The sequence below is a fragment of the Calidris pugnax genome, unplaced genomic scaffold (genome assembly GCF_001431845.1).
Source record: "Calidris pugnax isolate Ruff unplaced genomic scaffold, ASM143184v1 scaffold63, whole genome shotgun sequence".
Classification (NCBI taxonomy): Eukaryota; Metazoa; Chordata; class Aves; order Charadriiformes; family Scolopacidae; genus Calidris; species Calidris pugnax.
In genome coordinates, this window is record NW_015090852.1 from 7,387,649 (window position 1) to 7,405,028 (window position 17,380).

The following is a 17,380-nucleotide window of genomic DNA, read 5'->3' on the forward strand; positions in this document are numbered from 1 at the left end:
ACTAGATAGAAGAAAGGAACATACTCAAACACAGACTGTAGATGTGACTAAGGAGAAACCAGAGCATAAAAAAAAAAAGAGGGGAAAAAAAAAAAGAGAGAGAGAGAGCTGCCACCAGCCCCGAAGACAGACAGTGGGCTTTCGTCCCTCAGACACCCCCAGAATACTAATCAGGAAAGTCAGACCCTGGAGGTCAGGGAGCAAGTCAATCATTCTAGCGATCGTCTCAGTGTGGAGGATCAAATTAGCCTGAAAAATTCAGCTGCTGGGAGGAGAGGGCGAGCAGCTGTCAGGGGCAGCAGCGAGATGCACTAATGAACCAGATGAATAGTGCAAAAGCTTGAAAATAAAAACAGGACAGTTGACATTTTTCATCTGTCAAAGCAGGAGATGCATGAAAATATAGTATTCCTGTTTTAACTCCTTAGGGGACATTCAGAATTTTTTTAACACTCCGCAGCATTCAAACAAAAGTACTTTTTAATGAACACCTAGAGTACGAAAATGAGTATCTGTGAATTTATTTAGAATTTCTGCATGCGTACAGACCCTGCAGTTGATTTTTCTTATTTTTTTTCTTTTCTTTTTTTGGTATTCAGCTTGCATTTTTAACATGCTTTTTAAGGTAAGAGACAATGTCATGTAAATCCAAAAATTAACGTCGTTTCGGTAATACAGAATTTTTGGGAGTTGTGTGGGATGGAAATGTAGCATGGTATTTGTTTTGGGAGCTCTAAAATGATTTATTCTTACTTGAAGGTAATATGAAAAAAGTACTGAATTATTTGAGAGCGGTTTTATCGGTATAAAGTAAATGTAAGAGAATTTCCTTAATTCTCTTCACACATTTCCCCCCAGTGATATCGGAACTTAGACGTGAAAGAGTTAAGCTGCTATCTGGAAGACCACAAGACAGATGAGAGCCATTTTCAGCTTGTCCTGTCCCTGCTGAAGCTCACTGAGTAGCACAGCATGGACTAGCGTGTTTCACACACACTCTGCCTGTCTGGGGAATGTACACATTGTCCTTCCAAAATCAAACTTATTAGCACATGTAGAAAAGGGTGACTGACTTTGGGGCAGCGCTGCGCTCAAAGCAGCGTTCGTGCTGCTGCGGTTCAAAGACTTAGAAGGCTTTGAACAGAATGGAGAGGTTTTAAATGAATTTTTAAATTTGTAATCCTGCTAACCGTAGTATTTGTTTCCACCTTAAATGTCAAGTTGTAAGGTTTTCTGGAAATAAAGCGTAGGTTTACTAGTGCTGGTCTTAAGATGATCATTTATTTAAATGCTTTCCAACGGATATTCTTAATTAAGTATTTCAGTTGTAAAATACAGACATGGGTCCCAGTTCTGCACTTCTGGTGACATTTTGGGTAATTTTTTTTTAAATAGTATTTTGAAATAACATACTGAATTACGAAGTTTCTGGGTTTGGGATTGGTATTGACATTACTTTTAGTTTTCTTTCTTTAAAAAGCCAACTTTATCGAAGTCTAGTATTAGCTATGGAAGGTTATAAAGTCTACTGCTGCTATCCGGCATTTTCACCATACAGTGCTTTAGATCAGATAGTGATTTCAAATAAATCACATTTTTTTCAAAAAGGTCTTCAGAGGATAATCACATTGTGGATTTTGGTTTTTTATATTTTCTTGTCTCCCTTGTGGTGGAAGGACCCTCCAAGCTCACAGCAGTATCAGATACTACTCAATTTTTCTAATACTCTATTAATAACTCTTATGGTGTACAATTGAAATACTGCAATCTAAGGATTGTGACAGGTATGACTGTATACCACAGAATAAGTACGCACACTGGTTTCAGTAATAGTTTTGGAACTTCTATTTTAGGCATTGTGTTGTGACACTTCTGAGCAGGGAATTGAAAGTTGTTAAAAATCACTTTTGATTTGTTAGTATTGCAGATTTTATGACCAAACAAGTTTACTTAAAACCAAAAGAAAACTGTACATTTTCTTTAAACAGATGGCTGCACTGCAGAGTCCCTTTTATGGTGATAAAATGAACTTGTACTCCCTATGCAAGAAGATAGAACAGTGTGACTACCCACCTCTCCCTTCAGATCACTACTCAGAGGAAGTAAGTAATTTTCCTATTCATGGGCTAGATCCTCAGTTTATGTAAGCTGGCACACTTCCAGGGAGGTAAAGGAACTTGTGTGATTTTTGTTAGTTGCAGGTTATGCCCATAAATAAAGTTTGCTTGTTGAACTCGCTCAAATGTTGTTGTCAAAACCAGCCTCTGATACGGTTTTACATTTTGGGGGGTTAATGATGGAAACCTCATACTGTTAGCTTTTTAGTTTCATTGAGCTTCCTTGCAAGTATGACAAAATGTTTCCCAGAATGCACAATATGTTCTACGTGCCAGAATGGGATTGAATCTTACAACTGTAGTATACTTTTCTAAAAGCACAACTCTACAAGTTTATGTTGCACAGTAAATTAGTGCACTAGCCTTGTTTCTCTAGGGGCTTGCATTAAAATAGATATAATGTAGCTCACTAGTAAAAATGAATTGTTTAGTTCCCATTTGTCTGCATTATAAAACTGCGATGTGCCATTTGATACAATTGAACTGCAGTTCATTTGCAAGGAAGTGGTTCTTGACAACACTAATAGTAAATTTCAGAGAATTACAGGCAGACGTAATATAATTGAATTTGAACAATATACTCCTGCGTATCGCAGCCGTGTTTGTTGTAAGCTGATAGGTAACAGTTCTTTACTGTCATTAATGCATTTAAGGGGGGGATACTTGATTTTTTTAAGCTCTAAAATGAAAAGAAACTAAATAAGATAAATTAAATATTTTTCTTAGTTAAAGTAACAGAATGAAAAAAATAGAAATGTTTGCTTGTTAATGTTCTGAGATGCCAGTTTTGAAATACTTTCCCACTTTGAAAAGAATAGGGCAAACTGATAGAAGCTGTAAACCAAAGAACACATATTAGTAACCAATTCTAATTGAATTCAGCTTACATGAATTAAAGATTACTTCGAAAACGCAAATAAACACGAGCACTGAGATACTTTTAATAAACATAAAGCGTTGTGCAGTTTCAGTTATAGAGTAGGGGCTGTAATTCTGAACCTTCATTTTTTTTCTACATTCAAAGACAGTGATTGGACTATTAATAAAAGATTACTGCCCAGTATTTTGTTTTGTTTAGTATTTATAGTGGCAATTTTTCCCTTTTTACTAAAAAAATTGGACTTAAAAAGATAATTCAGTGACGTTACAAAGGATGTAATTTATGCGCTATACCTCTTTGTGGGTTTTCCAATTAGTCATTTTCCCTGGGTCGTTTTTAATTATTATTTATTGTAGACTATAAATATGGCAGTTCATATAACCAACTTCAAAACTGGAGGCCTGGAAATACAGTAGGGTGTGAACAATAATGCAAAATGATAGCAAGAATGTCAGGGGCCGTTCTTTGTTGTGTCATTCATGCTGTCTTCCTTTTTCCATGAAGCGCATGAATATTTCACATATCTGCATCCTCATCCTCTATTCTTCTTGACTAATTTTCAGACTGTCTGAATTTGCATTTCACATGGTAGCTGATTAGGAGATGCCGAGTGCAGCAGCGAAGCCTCAGCAGGCGGTTTCCATGGTGACCTTCAGCAGGATTTTAATGATGATACCACTAGTGGTTCGTTGAAGTTGGCCTGCCTGCAGGGCTACTTCACTGCAGCTAAGTGTGAAGTTGGATACGCGGATTCCCAGCCAAGGGGCAAATATCAAAGTCTGGCCCAGATAGAAGGTCTGAGAGTTTGGATGGGGAAAGAGATTCCACCTTTTACTTATACCTGTATAGTTTCTACTATTGAAAAAAGATGCAAAGCACAACACGTTACATTTTCTTTATTTCAAAGCAGACACATACTTCTGCACCTTGGATAAACCGTTATTTTCAAAATAAACAAGTTATTTTAAAATATGACAGAATCAGAGCTATGATAGGTATAAAGATAGGTATGAAAATAGTTACTTAAAAGATGTAATCAACTATGGAGACTGTAATATGAACATTTTTTAATGTTCTGATACAAAGACTTGTGTCTTCGCTAAGGTACATGGAAAAATAGATATGCTATTGCACCAAAATGTACCTTTTTTTTTTTTTTTAACTTGTATGGAAAAAATAATGAATGGTAAAAAAATTGAAACAAAAGCATTATCTGTCATATTAGGACACTGTCCTAAATGTTTCAACTGTACTGGAAATCTAGATATCGAACCTTTAATCAGGTTGGAAGCACACTCAGTGAGTAGTAAAGATTGGGAATCACTGAACAGTAGAACCCATTTCATGTTTTAGAACAAAGAATTTTCTGAAAGAAAAATTTCACTGGGTGTTGATCTATGCATCCTCTAATATAGAAGTATAAATACTATCATTACAAAATACAAGTGCTTTTTAGAGAAACTTTTTGTAAGTTCTAATGAGTTATAAGATGTCACAGTTTTTCTAAATTTTGTACTCTCTATAAGAATGACCTTTTAGTAGTGTACCACATCTGTATGATCAGAAAATAGTGTGACAGAAAGATGTACCTTAAGATACATGGACAGATGGATAATTTTTTTAAAACCTTCAATTAGAATTCCAAATAGTCTAAGATGCATTTTCACAAACCATTGCTTCAACAGTAGAGTCATAAGCCAAGATTTTCCAATGTTTAACAACTTTGGATATCTCGTTTTTTGAATATTCCTGAAGAACTTCTGTTATTCAGGCTGAGTACTCAGCATTTACTGAAAGCTGTTTTGCTTTAGGGAATTCAAAGCTAGGACTCCCTTGCAACCCCCAGTCAGCACTCTTAAAATCCTGACAGCCAATATTAGTATCATGTTGCTTTCATGACAGATGAAGCTTTTCAATCTTCCCCTTTGATTGAGGTGTACTACTTCTGAAGTCCATAGCCACTTCCTACCCAGATGTGCAGGTGTAGAATGGTGGTGTTAATTGCCAGCAGAAGGGCTTGAGAACAACACTGAAGAAGGACTTAAAGAAGGTCTGCTATTCAGACTAAGAAGTGTTTGTGGGTTTTCTTTCCCATCCACATTTTCCTATATGAAAATTTCTCTCTTGGTCTCTCTGGTTAACAATGCCAAGTACTCGCCTGTCATAGTTCTGTCTTCCTCCCCCCTCCTCCTGACTTGAGTGATAATTATTTATTTCATAGCTGAAAAACCTGCTAAAGTTAAAGAAAGTGTGTCCCACTGCTCCAGTGTCAGGCTAAGCTCCAGGCTAAAGACAGTCATTGTGCTAAGTGCACAGAGGAGGTTAAGAACAATAAGCAGCTGAAGAAGTTTACAGCTTGGGGATTCAACAGGAGGTCCCTCCAGCTCAGTCCTAAATCTTCTCTGCCTGTTGGCCAGTCTGTGCCAGATATTAGAAGTAGAGCAATTTTTTTTTTTTTTTTGAGAGCCTGACTTTAGAATCCCAGTGCTTCTACCCATGGTACTGTCAGGCTCTTCTGCTACATCAGAAATTTTACTAATACTAAAGGGGTTGACAAATGGATTTTGGGTTTGTTGAAATGGATATTCCTGTAGGAGTTAAAGGAATAGTGCTATAATCAAGTATTAGCATCCAACATGGTCCCAGTTCCAGTCCTGAAAGGCTATCTTCCTATGTAACTGTTTTCATTCCATATAGCAAAATTAATCCATTTTCTCTCAAAAGTTTGCTCTTCAGTAGCAAGGCTTATAAAGAGGTCAAGGATTTTGAAATGACTCAGGAGTCTGTACATCATTGTGCAGTGTCCCAAGCATAGTCAGCTCAGCATTCCTGCCATACAGCAGAGATTCTGGATTGGGGAGGGAAGTTTTGCACTAATAGCAGTGACCAACATATCAGTGGTATGACTCATAGCCAGAAGAGATCTATGACTCTGTGGTTTATTTTGTTAACAGTAATAGTTAAGGTTTCTCACTAATTGACCTCACCTCTTGCACTATGTTGGGAAGAGAATTTTTGAGTAAACTGATTCAGTGCCCGTCCCTTACGATGAAGATATTCTTGTAGATCCTTTCTTGCATCCTAACAATAGTAGCTACATACACATTTTGGTTAGAGTGAAAAATCAGAAGCTGCAAAAATCCACCAGTCAAGACACTGTGTGTGTGAATGGATTTTGCAAGTGTACTTACAGGATTAATAGAACCTAAAGCCTTACGTGTACTTTTGAGTAATGATGCCATTTTTCTACAGTCTCTTTCTAAGCATTGAGTCTTCTTGGCCACGTTATTGAAGCTTTGAATCCTAATATACTGTAGCAAGTAACAAAATAACTCTCAAGACAGGCTTCCTGTTTAATGACTTAGCAAAAAGTTTGATAATTGATTTTAAGATGACAAAGTGCAGTTTAGACAACGAAGTCAGAGTTACCCACAGGCCAGGATTGACAAGACATGAAATAGCCTGCTGGAGGTAAACAAGGCTGCTTATGCTTTTCACAGGTAAATTTCTTGAAGGTCTACTTCTGCTGGAGTAACCTACAATGAAGTTACTGATATGCACCTGGTAAAAAGAGGGGAAAGAATATTCTGTTTCCCCTCTGATGATAACTTTAGCAATTTCAATCCTTTGAGTTCTTTTACTAAGACTTTATTTACTGTATGCAGTTCTATTGAACAGATGGAAGTTTTCACAGAGAAAGATAAATGTATACATACAAGATTTGATGTCATATTCTCCAGATAAATTACACTTGTGTTCTCTTTATAGAATGTTTGCCTGTTTGAGTCTGATTTCAGGCTTGGGGTTTTTGGATGTTCTTCAGTCTTACCTGTATTCTGTGCAGGCTGTCAGAGGCGCTGCACAGCAAGCTGCTCACCTCCACTAGTACATTGTGCCTGTTGCTTATACTGTGTCCCACCTGCTTCTTCTACAGGAGATTGTTTTGCTTTGCATATTTGTATTACATGTTGGCAATTATTATTTCTTACAGTACTTCATGATTTCCAGCATTCTATTCCCCAAACGATTGGGGATTATTACAGGCTAATAGTTTTTCCTGTCAGTGGTATTGTATTTTATTTATTGGCTGCCAGAAGCAATATGATGTCTTTTATAACTCCATTACTCAAGATACATTTAGCATATTTAAGATTCAAATAGCAAGTCTGTTACAGATTATTTTGATTTAATGTTCTGTTTTAATCCAGCAATCTGACCACTATCTTCAGAATTAATGATCTCATTTTTAAATATTAAGCTATTCTTGCTAAAGAAAGGGATGTCTAGTGACATAGCTTTTGTATTGTTGAATATGGGAAACCTGTATATTGTATACAATTTACAGTGTATTCTGCAAGGGCTAACAGACAAAGTTTTAAATAGTGGTATGTAATATTTCTTATTTAACTTCTTATTCCCTTGCATTTCACTTACTCTTCTAAAAAGTGAAAGGATTATAATTATAATTTAAAATCCTTCTTGGTCGTCTTATAAAAGCAGGAAAGAAACTCTCTGATGGCAGATTTGAATATGCAATCTATGTTACTTTTGAATAATCATGGTGATGAGGCTGCTCTGTGTTAGTTGCAATTTTTTTAATAATCATACCTAATAGTACTGGGAGGCAGACTGAACCTGAAACAAATTTGACATATTGCCATGGAAAGGTGGATGGCAAGGTGGTTTTTTTTGTTTGTTGTGTCCCCCCCATGCTATTAGGACATCCATGAGGATTTGGCAAAGCTAGTAAAAAGCATAAAGGAAGAGCTTCAGAGTTGGTTAAGTTGCTTTTGTAAAGGATGGTAAACATTTTAATGAGTCACCATGTTGCAAAATGCTTAGGAGATGCACACAAGTCAAAGTAGATGTCCCATCAGAGGGTTATCCAGACAATGTATTAAGTTCTAATGTCATAAATTCTTAAGCATATCAACAGAGGAAGAAAAACCTGCACTGTTCCACCAGTTTGTGGAGGCAATGAGAAGCATCCAAGTGGTGTAGAAGCTCTTTGGCATTGCTTCTGCTGAATATGTGCACTATGAAGGCCCGATAAATTATGATGCCTGTGGAAACATGGGCTTTTCTAATCATAGCAGTTTGTTTATTCCCAGACAGAGGCTTACATGAACATATTTGTAAATTATGTGCTTCTCTCTATAAAGAAAAAACTCAGTGATCTAATCCTAAGAATAGATATTGGGACATTGACCAAAGGTTACTTTGGTCAGAATCACATCTCCAACATTGGGCAAGTGGAGTAACAGGGCCAGCATGTGATACTTCCCCAAAATACTTTCCCAGCTTCCAGTTTTAAGTTCAGGGATTTCCTCAGTCAAAGGTGGACTCTATATTAAATAGCCCTCAGTGAGTTTAATTTGTTAGTTCCTTTCTTGAATGTGTGTGTACCGGTACCCTCTAGCTCGAGGAGGTTCTGCAGATTAGCAGTGCTCTGAGGAGAGTCACTGCCTTTTGTTTGTTGGAACCTGTCACACAGCAGTGCCGTTTATTGCTGGCTAACCCCTGTATTGGGAGAGAAGGAGCAGGCAGTCCCAATTTACCTGCTCAGGGTGAGTTTCAGCTTTCTGCAGTTTGCAGGCATAGCCCTCCAAAAGCAGAGGAATTTTCATTTAAATGATGTATAATGAGACTAAATGCATGTCTAAAATTGTACGTTAAAAGGATTAGAACTGAAATCTGTTCATCTGTTTTTCTGGACAACAGTACAAAAATGTAAGTCCTTGCATACCTGCTTGCAGAAAACTGCCTGCAGTCTGTGTCAAGAGATGGAGGGCAGAGTGTGTGTGTTTATGCAGAGCTGCTATTTTGGCTTATTTTTTGCCGTGCTTACTAATTTGAATTTGATAATGTACTGATACTAACTGACAGAGTCGTTGGCTTTCTTACATGTATATTTTCCTTTCCTAGCTGCGACAATTAGTTAATATGTGCATCAACCCAGATCCAGAGAAGCGACCAGACGTGACCTACGTCTACGATGTGGCGAAACGTATGCACGCACACACTGCCAGCAGCTGAACAGCCCTCTGATCGTGAAGAAGAAAGCAGAAATAACCAAGTATTTTAAGAAAATCATCCCACCTCTTTGTTTGTGTGTTACTGATATGTAATTGTTTGAAGCTTACTGTTGTGCTTTGAATTGTAAACCAATTTATATACGAGCTTTTTTGTTTTCTGTTTGTTTCTATTTTTTTGTATTTTTTACTAACTTGCAGTTTTACAACAGGTTCAAGTATGTAAAGCATAACTTTAAAAGATACCAAGAACCACCGTTTTCCATGTTAAGTGGGTTCAAGTAGATTTTCTTTAATAACAAAATCGTGTTGGGTTGGGCCTCAGTTCTAAACCACAGTTGCACTTTTGCACATGATACAGATATTAGGCTTATTATCCAGAAGCAAAATGTCTGAATCTCTCACCTTTTTAGTAATTTATGGAAAGTATGAATCAGCACAGTTAACTTTATTTTAATCTTTGTTCTAAGAGGGACATAATTATTATAGAAGGTTATTGTATTTTATATTAAATTGTAGTTTGCAGCTCTCAGCATTCAGAGTAGACAGGTGATCGGGTTAGTTCTCTGCTTGCCAAACATGATGGAAAAATTATCACGCTGAAATTTTTGTAACATCCTTTTTTCTTTTCATATTCTGTCATAATGCGCATAAAACATTTGTTGGAGGTTTTCTGGGAAAATTTAAGGTGTTGATTCTGCGATCTGATCATTTTCAATAGACTTGTGCAGCACTGCCCTGGGGCAATAGGAGTCTGCATAGTTAAGTCTTAAAACCATGCAGATGCTTCTTGTAGCAAATAGGGTTCTTTTGAGGCTAGTGTTTATGAGAAGGTCAGATTAAAAGACGTGATCTTTAAGTTACAACTTCCCAACTGTTTATGTATATGCCACTGTTTGTAGATTTTTGTGTTTAAAATAATTTGAATAACCTTACAGTGTATTTAAATTTTTCTTTTTTAAATACAGAAACTTTTTGGAAAAGATATAACAGTGTAGTATAACACAAAATGTGTTATTCATGGATATCTCATTTTGTATGCTGTATTCTGAGAATTAGTTTTATATTTAGCAAAAGTAAATTTTAGATTTTATATTGAAGAGAAAGGTGCCACTTCTTCATTTGGGAAATAAATATACATGCAAAATGTCTTACAAATACTTTATTAGCTGAAAAGGAAATTCAGAATATTTTTTTAGACCTTAGTAACTTTTCAGGTATGCTTAAATAATATTTTTATTGTTAAGGAAGGTGTCTTGTTTTTAAATGTGGTAAAAATGGAGGATGGACTGAAATTTCTTTCAGTTTCTGAGTTTCAAGACTGAACTTTTTATTCAGAACTGTCAAAACATAATTTTTACCAATGAAACTGTTACGAAGCTGTTATGGTCAGTTAAATCTTTTTCCTTATGTGAGTAAAAAGAAGTTACTTTAAATAAAAGCAGCACTGTGTACATACACATGTAGGTTGTAGATGCAGCCAGTTCCCTGCACACTCAGATTTTTTTTTGTTTGTTTGTTTCTCTATGCAGCTTCAATTTTTGGTTTGGTACAATGCTCAAAGAATAAAAATCCAGCTGTGGAGTTTGTGAATGAAATGCTCAAGCTAGATTGGGGGGGTTTCTTATTTTGTATTTTTTAAAACTACCAATACTATGGAAATTGTGTTTGGCAAAATACAGGAGTTTTTAAATAGTATGTGTCAGATCATCAGCTTATCTTAATACATTTTTTTTTTCATTTTTGTTCCCAGATTTTGTAGGATGAATCCTTAGTTTTCCTTCTAGCTTCTGTGTATACTTTATCTTGTAGGATTTCAGTGAAACAATTTGTAGGGAAGAAGTATTTGAGAAACCTTGGTTTGTGTCTAACAACCTCTGTTTGTTTTCATTTATTATCTGATTATTGAATTTTAAAAATGATGGTTATATTCTATAGCAGTAGTTCATATGCCATAGAACGAAATGGTTTATATTGGAAAAGGCAGCACAATATGTGCTTGACTGCCAGGATTAGCTCTTAAAATGCACAAGTAGTCAAACCAGGTTTTTATTTTTTTCTGAAATATACTAGAACATTTAGAAATCATTAAAAAAAACTCAACACAGGTAATTTGCATTTAATATTATGCATCAAGTATTGAACTTTTCCTGAAAGAAACCAACAATAGATTGTTTTTTGTTTATCATCCTGTCTGGTAGTATATATTAAGTAAAGAAATCATGTAGCAGTTAGCAAATGTGCATACTTAAGCATTTAATTCTTTTTATTGTTGTGTTTCGTATTTATGATTAAATCTTGTGCTGAGGAAAAGAAAAAGCTGTTCTTATTTTAAAATTTGTAAAATGAATGGTACAGATGACTCTGGTACCAAACTTAATTATTAAGGAGCCTATATGGGTTAATAGAATTGTTTATGTAACTGGGGATTGTTGAATCTATCCCCTAAGTAAAGCACCTGGTAACGTAAAAATAGTAAGTCTGTTACGACACTCCCATGTGTGCTACACGCTTATAAAATATTTTCTTTTATAAAACACCGTTCTAGTTTTCGTATGTCGTTGATGGTGACATTTGGCACTATTTATTTTAAGCTAAGGCATTACATGTTTATTTTCTTTAAAAAGAACGTGTTACATTTTTAACCAAAATGTCTGACTAGTTCCTCCTTTTATTTCAGTAATGCTAAAGTATTAACTTGCTTCACGAGTAAACTTTGTGCTTTGAATGACATTGCATAAAAATCTTTGTCTTGTCCTGAAAGCTCCCCTGCTGTGCAGTAATCTAATAGAAATAAAACATGCAGATATTGAATACAATGTAAAAACTATAGTGTTTATATATTTTTCTCAAACTTTTTTGTTACAGATATATATATGTTACAGTAGATGCTACCTATCTTGTGGACTGTTTACTGCTTCCAGTAGATGATAATGCATGCGTTTTCTTGACTGTAACAAAAGACAGTATATTCAAAAAATCTTTTTTTGTATTATTTGTCAAAAATTTATCTAAAAATGCTACATCAGATATATTCATGAATAACCCAAAAGAGCGTTTTTATCTAAAATTTAAAACAAATATAACATTATTTTCAAACTGTGTGAAAATGTCTGAAAGGCATAAGAAGACCTCCCTGTTATGACCCCAGTCCTGTGAGCTCTTGTTTATAGGTAGGCTGGTTTTTATGTAATTTCAATAATTTTGAGTGAAGTTCATATACATACATGAGTAAATAGTAATCAGTAAGGTATATAGAAATTATGTACTTGGCTCGCTTTTTATACCTTCTGTATGTCACTAGTTTTGTAGCAGGGAATAATGTGTTTTTTCCCCCTCTTCTGTTGCACTCTAATGATCCAGCTACCAATTGTACGAGCAGGCCAAGTATGGTGGCTTTTTGTAATGAACAGAAACTTTAAAAACATGCCAATATACCGGAAGATGAAATGCACTATTAGAAGTGTCTGAGAAGGCTGGTGTTTTATTCATGCTCATGATTAAGAAAGCCATAGACTGAAATTCTTGACAGAGGCTTGGAAATGGGGAAGGACTTCTTATGCCAGTGGTTCTCAGATATCTCTGAACGGGACCCAGAATCACAGTGATGTCTGTTTTCAACGATCTGTCCACTTAATCTCTGATTTCACTGTTAACACAGTGAGATGAGAATCTTAATGGCTGAATTTGAATGCTGGTGGAGAGTGCTGTGTCAGGTATTTGAGCTTTCTTAGGAACAGGAGGTTGATGTGAGGGAGAGTCAACGAAGGCCTTTAAGTCTTGCTTTGTGGAGAGTTAGTTTAATCGGGACGTAAAGGTGCTGGATAGCAGAGTTCAAATCCATCACTTTTAATACTTCTTTGACAGTCAGAAGTTTTTGCAACCCTGCTATGTCCCCGCATCATCTAGCCAGTGGCAGTGCTGGTCTTTTGAATTTCTGATCTCTGGTTTGGTTTGGGTGAATAATTAAACCTTTCCGCCAAGATCACCCAAGGAAGGAAGTACAGGCACTGGACATAACCCAGCAGGGTGATACTTTCCAAACGTGACTCAAATATTAGATTTTTAAGGTTCTTTTCCAAACTTTATTCTCTTACTTGAACCTTGTTATTCAGTTGATGCTTTTAAAAAACTGTTTTCCTTTCATATTCACGTCTGAAGTCCTACGATTCCTGTCTTCCACTGCTTCTGCTTCATCTGTCCCATTGTCTTCTCTGCCCTTTTCCTGATTTTTAGTCCTCTGTGTCTAGTTTTTGTAGTGGCCATTAGTTTACTTCTTTCTTTGTAACCTTGCTAAACTCAGCCCATTTCTGTCGTCTCAAATTTTAACCCTTACCATGGGCAAGTCCTATTTTTTTCCTCTGGTAAGCACTTAACTCCATTGTTCTTAACTGTTTTTCCAGAGCGATGCCTTTGATTCCTAGTTTTAGGCAGATTTTCTCACTGCCTCAATCATTCCCATGACCTTGTCTTTACTAAATACTGTTCACTTTATTATCTCTCATTTCTAAATTCCCTTCCTCTGATCACTACCTGCTCTCTTTCAGCGTATCTGTCTGTCTCTCTCCTCTACCCTGTCACTCACTCCTTTTGGGATCTCCGGTCTATTAACCTTTCTGACTCCTTTACTCTTCTCAACTGCCTCCTTCCTTCAGTGGCCTCGCTTCCTTTGACTCACTGGTCTTTATTTTCATTTCTATCTGCTTCTCTATACGTGGTTTCTTTGGTTGCTTCTCACATTGCCCTGTCTCCATTTCTCTCCCCAGACATTTTTCTTGTAATTTCTTAATTTCCGTTCCCACCTTTCCAAATGTCTCTGAAGAGGGTGTCAGCACAACACAGGTTTGGACTTAACTCTGCCTTACCTCTTTTAATTCTCCTTTCAAATGGACTTTTTAATCACTTTTATCCCCCCTTTTCTTTTTTTCTTATTGAGCTTGCTTGCAGATTTGCTGTTAGTTTTAGTTCTCCATTCAATCTTGATACAAAATGTGTCTTCAAAACCAATCCTGATTTTGCATGATGAGATCTTTTTCAAAATTGTTCTGCACCTCAGGATTGGTTTCTGAATTAGACTTTGCTGCCTCATAACTATATAAGTTTGCCCCTTTTATGTCTCTCTCCTTTCATTGAATGATTTCTTCCTCTTTTATTCCCCTTCTTATTTTCTTCACTAGCAACCAAGCTTCTCTTTCCTGTTGTCTTGAAGGGGATAGCAGCTGTCATCCTAACTGGTTCTCTTTTTTAATACTTTGCCCTTTATTTTCCATTGTCATCCCCTAATTTCATGTACCTGAACATCCTCCCTCCAATTGACTTTCAATTTTTTTGGCTTTACACTTTAATTTGAATGCCTGAAAAATCCAGTGCTTCCTTCTCCAGACTGGTTCTCCCATAGTTCTCTCTCCAGATGATTCCTTGAGTATCCAGCTGAAGTCTCAGACCTGTTCAGATTCAAAGATCTAATTTTTATTCCTATTTTCTAACATCTCTGACAACTTTACTTGACTATTTTCCAGGGCCACAACCTTTCTATCTCTGACACTTCTCCCATGCCTGTGCATCAAATGTCTCAAAGTTAGTACTAGCAGATTCCAGCCCTCTTCACTATCTGTGTTCTTTCTTATCTTTTATCTTCACTGTTTTAACCTCTGTGTCATTTTGACTTCTTTTCTCCCTTCAAAGTACCAAAATTGACAGGACTAAACTACTGGCTTTGGGCTTTAGCTGTTTCATGTGCTGGAGAAGGAATTCCACCAAATTACTATTTGTTTTGGTTTCTTTTAAGACACTTGAGTCCCGCAGATTTGGTCTTATTTCAGGACTATAGAGCTAGAGTAGATTGTATTCCCCCAAGTACTTCAAAAGTCTGTGAATTTGGGTCTTGATTTCATTTTTTACCGCTTCAGATACAGTAAATACACAAAGAAATTAAGGGCAAAAAAATTTGTATGTAACTTTGTCTTGTCTCTTTTCTGCACATACAGCTAACAGTTGTTTTCTGTTGTAGCAACTTGATTTTACTATTGCTTGAAATAAGAATGTGCTTAGGAGCTTCACTGGCTGGATCCAGAGTGTTGGGCACAACTGTCTGTTTTGTTACTGTCCTGCTCTTGCACTGGCTTCTCTTACTTGCTGCCTTCTGTATCTTGCCTAAATGAATATTTGCTATTTCACACTGTAGGGTAGTGTAGTGCAGTTGAGCCAGCTGCAAATGAGACAGCTGGTATACTTGCAGGAATACTAAGAGTTCTTATCAACAGCTAAGCATCTATTTGTCCTGTAGGTCTAGAACTGAGCTCTGTACTGTCCTACTCTATCCACGTTACCATAATTTAAAGCCAAATCAGATCAGCCTTCATGGTGGACGGCATGGTTTTCTGTGGCATGGTTTCTTCCCAGTTTTAGCAGGTATTCAGATTTGGAAGACTTCATTGTGCAGAGGTTCAGTGTTGATCAGATGATCTGATTTTTGACTGCTCATGATTATCCTCACATATATGTTGAGATTGAGAAGGAAAATTCTTCATAAAACTGAGAAGTTTGGGGGTTCGGGACTGGGGGATGTAGAGCTGGATGTGAGATTGTTTGGTGTGTGTGGATATACACATGTTTAATCACTGTTTATTTGCACCAGAGTAATTCTTTTATTGCAGAGGATCAGTTTCTTTTGGCACAAAACAAAGACTTTTACAGTATTTTTCAGGTTTTGTGTTTGTTATTTGTTGCCAGTTTGTACCATGTCGTGCCATTAGTTAATTTGTTCTTCTGCAACTGCCTTAATGATGGGTGGAGGCCTTGTACCTTTTGTCTAATAGAAATCTTCTGTTCATATGGAAATAAAAATAAATTAAGAAATTAGGTGCTTTGAGTCCTTCCTGATAGTTGTGCTTTAAATCCCAACAACAGAAATGTTCCCTGGGATAGAGCAGAGATGTTCTGGGGTTCCCTGCCTACTCTCCACTTCCCAGCTCCTCATTCTGTGGTGTTCCTGGAGCACTTGCTGGTGGCACGGCACTGCCAGAGTATCAAGGGCTGGTAGAAATGTGGAAACTAAAATGTTGATGCTATCCCGCTTATGTTCCTGGTGTGTCCTTTCTCAGTGTGAATTTTTAAAAATGACTAGGAAGATCTTTGGTATTGTTATACAGCAGCTTATTGCTCTTTACACGTTTGGCATTAAAACTGTGTTTGCTGTTACAAAGAGAATTTTAAATCATGCAAAGGCTGTTAGTTTGCCTTTTAATGTGCAGTGATGGAACTCTTCTGTACTCTTCATTTGCTGGTTGTTTCTTTAATTTCAGTCATGCTGATTGTTCTAAAGGTGATCATTACGGATGAGTATTGCATTTTCTGGTAAGATTTTGTTGGGAGAGGGAAAGAAGGGAAGTGTTTATTGATTTGTTTGAATTTGGCTGCTGATTGTGCTTGGATCAAATTGTAGAATTGTTCAGGTTGGAAGCCTTGGGAGAGGTCTCTAGCCCAACCTCCTGCTGAGAGCAGAGTCAGTGCAGAATTCAGACCAGGGCTCGGGGCTTCAGCCAGTTGGATCCTGACAACCTCTGGGGATAGAGATTATGCAGCTTCTCTGGGCAGCCCGCTCACTGTAGCGGCTTCACTGTAAACCTTCTTTTCCTTGTGTTCAGTTAGAAACTCTGAAATTAGAAATAATGGCCGTTGTTTGTTCTCTTGCCGCTCCTCAAGTGCGTTTTGCGTTGCAGAAAAGGTAAGTCAAATGGTGAAACAAGCAGCCAACTTAGGATGTTTAATTTTCTGAAACCGTTGTTGCAAGTGAATAAATATGTTCATGTGGTTCTTCTGTATCCTGTATGACGTGTCCACTATATTAATTTACTCCTTGAGTGTAAAATAAAATCTTTGGCAGTTAAACTCGATTTAAAAGTTCTGTGGTGTTTATGGCCTGGATGTTCTCAATTGTTACCTTTTAAATCTCCTAGATGTTTCCTGGCAGAACCACAGTTCTGCCTGCCTTGGTGAAGTGGGGAAGTCAGGATCCTGAACATAACTTTGCATTTCTGTCTTCTGGAGCCTCCCTCGAGGAAGGTAGCTTACCACCGGGGATGGGATGGGAGAGAAGTGAACGTGCATCAGAATAACTGGTGGTTATGGGAACTCTGCACTTAAACTTGCGTGTGCTGATGGAAACTTGCCTAGAGAGATATATCAAAACTGAGATTTGAGGAGGAAAGTGACGCGAGGGGGTTTGTGTGTGTAGTTTTCAGAGCAGTAGTTGGTTTTGGTAAATTTTCCCATGTGTTAAATGAGAACTCAAAATCGGAAGCTTCTGACCGCAAACTTTTTGGAAGCAAATAACGTGACAAATAGATTCA

General features: G+C 36.9%; 1 protein-coding gene across 2 annotated transcripts in view; it reads left to right on the top strand.

The window, feature by feature from the left end:
- The window catches only part of NEK7 (NIMA-related kinase 7), a 66,732-nt gene extending 49,808 nt beyond the window's left edge, over window positions 1–16,924 (top strand). The window contains exons 9-11 of one of the 2 annotated variants that reach the window (XR_001412229.1): window positions 600–625; window positions 1,989–2,102; window positions 8,923–9,060. Coding sequence is in view for 1 of the 2 variants with exons in the window: in XM_014943485.1 (XP_014798971.1) it covers window positions 1,989–2,102; window positions 8,923–9,033 (225 nt within the window). In the remaining variant the exon portion in view is untranslated. Of the gene's footprint in view, window positions 1–599; window positions 626–1,988; window positions 2,103–8,922 lie in introns of both variants that reach the window. The other variant, XM_014943485.1, reaches the window with a different exon arrangement.
- Window positions 16,925–17,380: the final 456 nt, after the last annotated feature.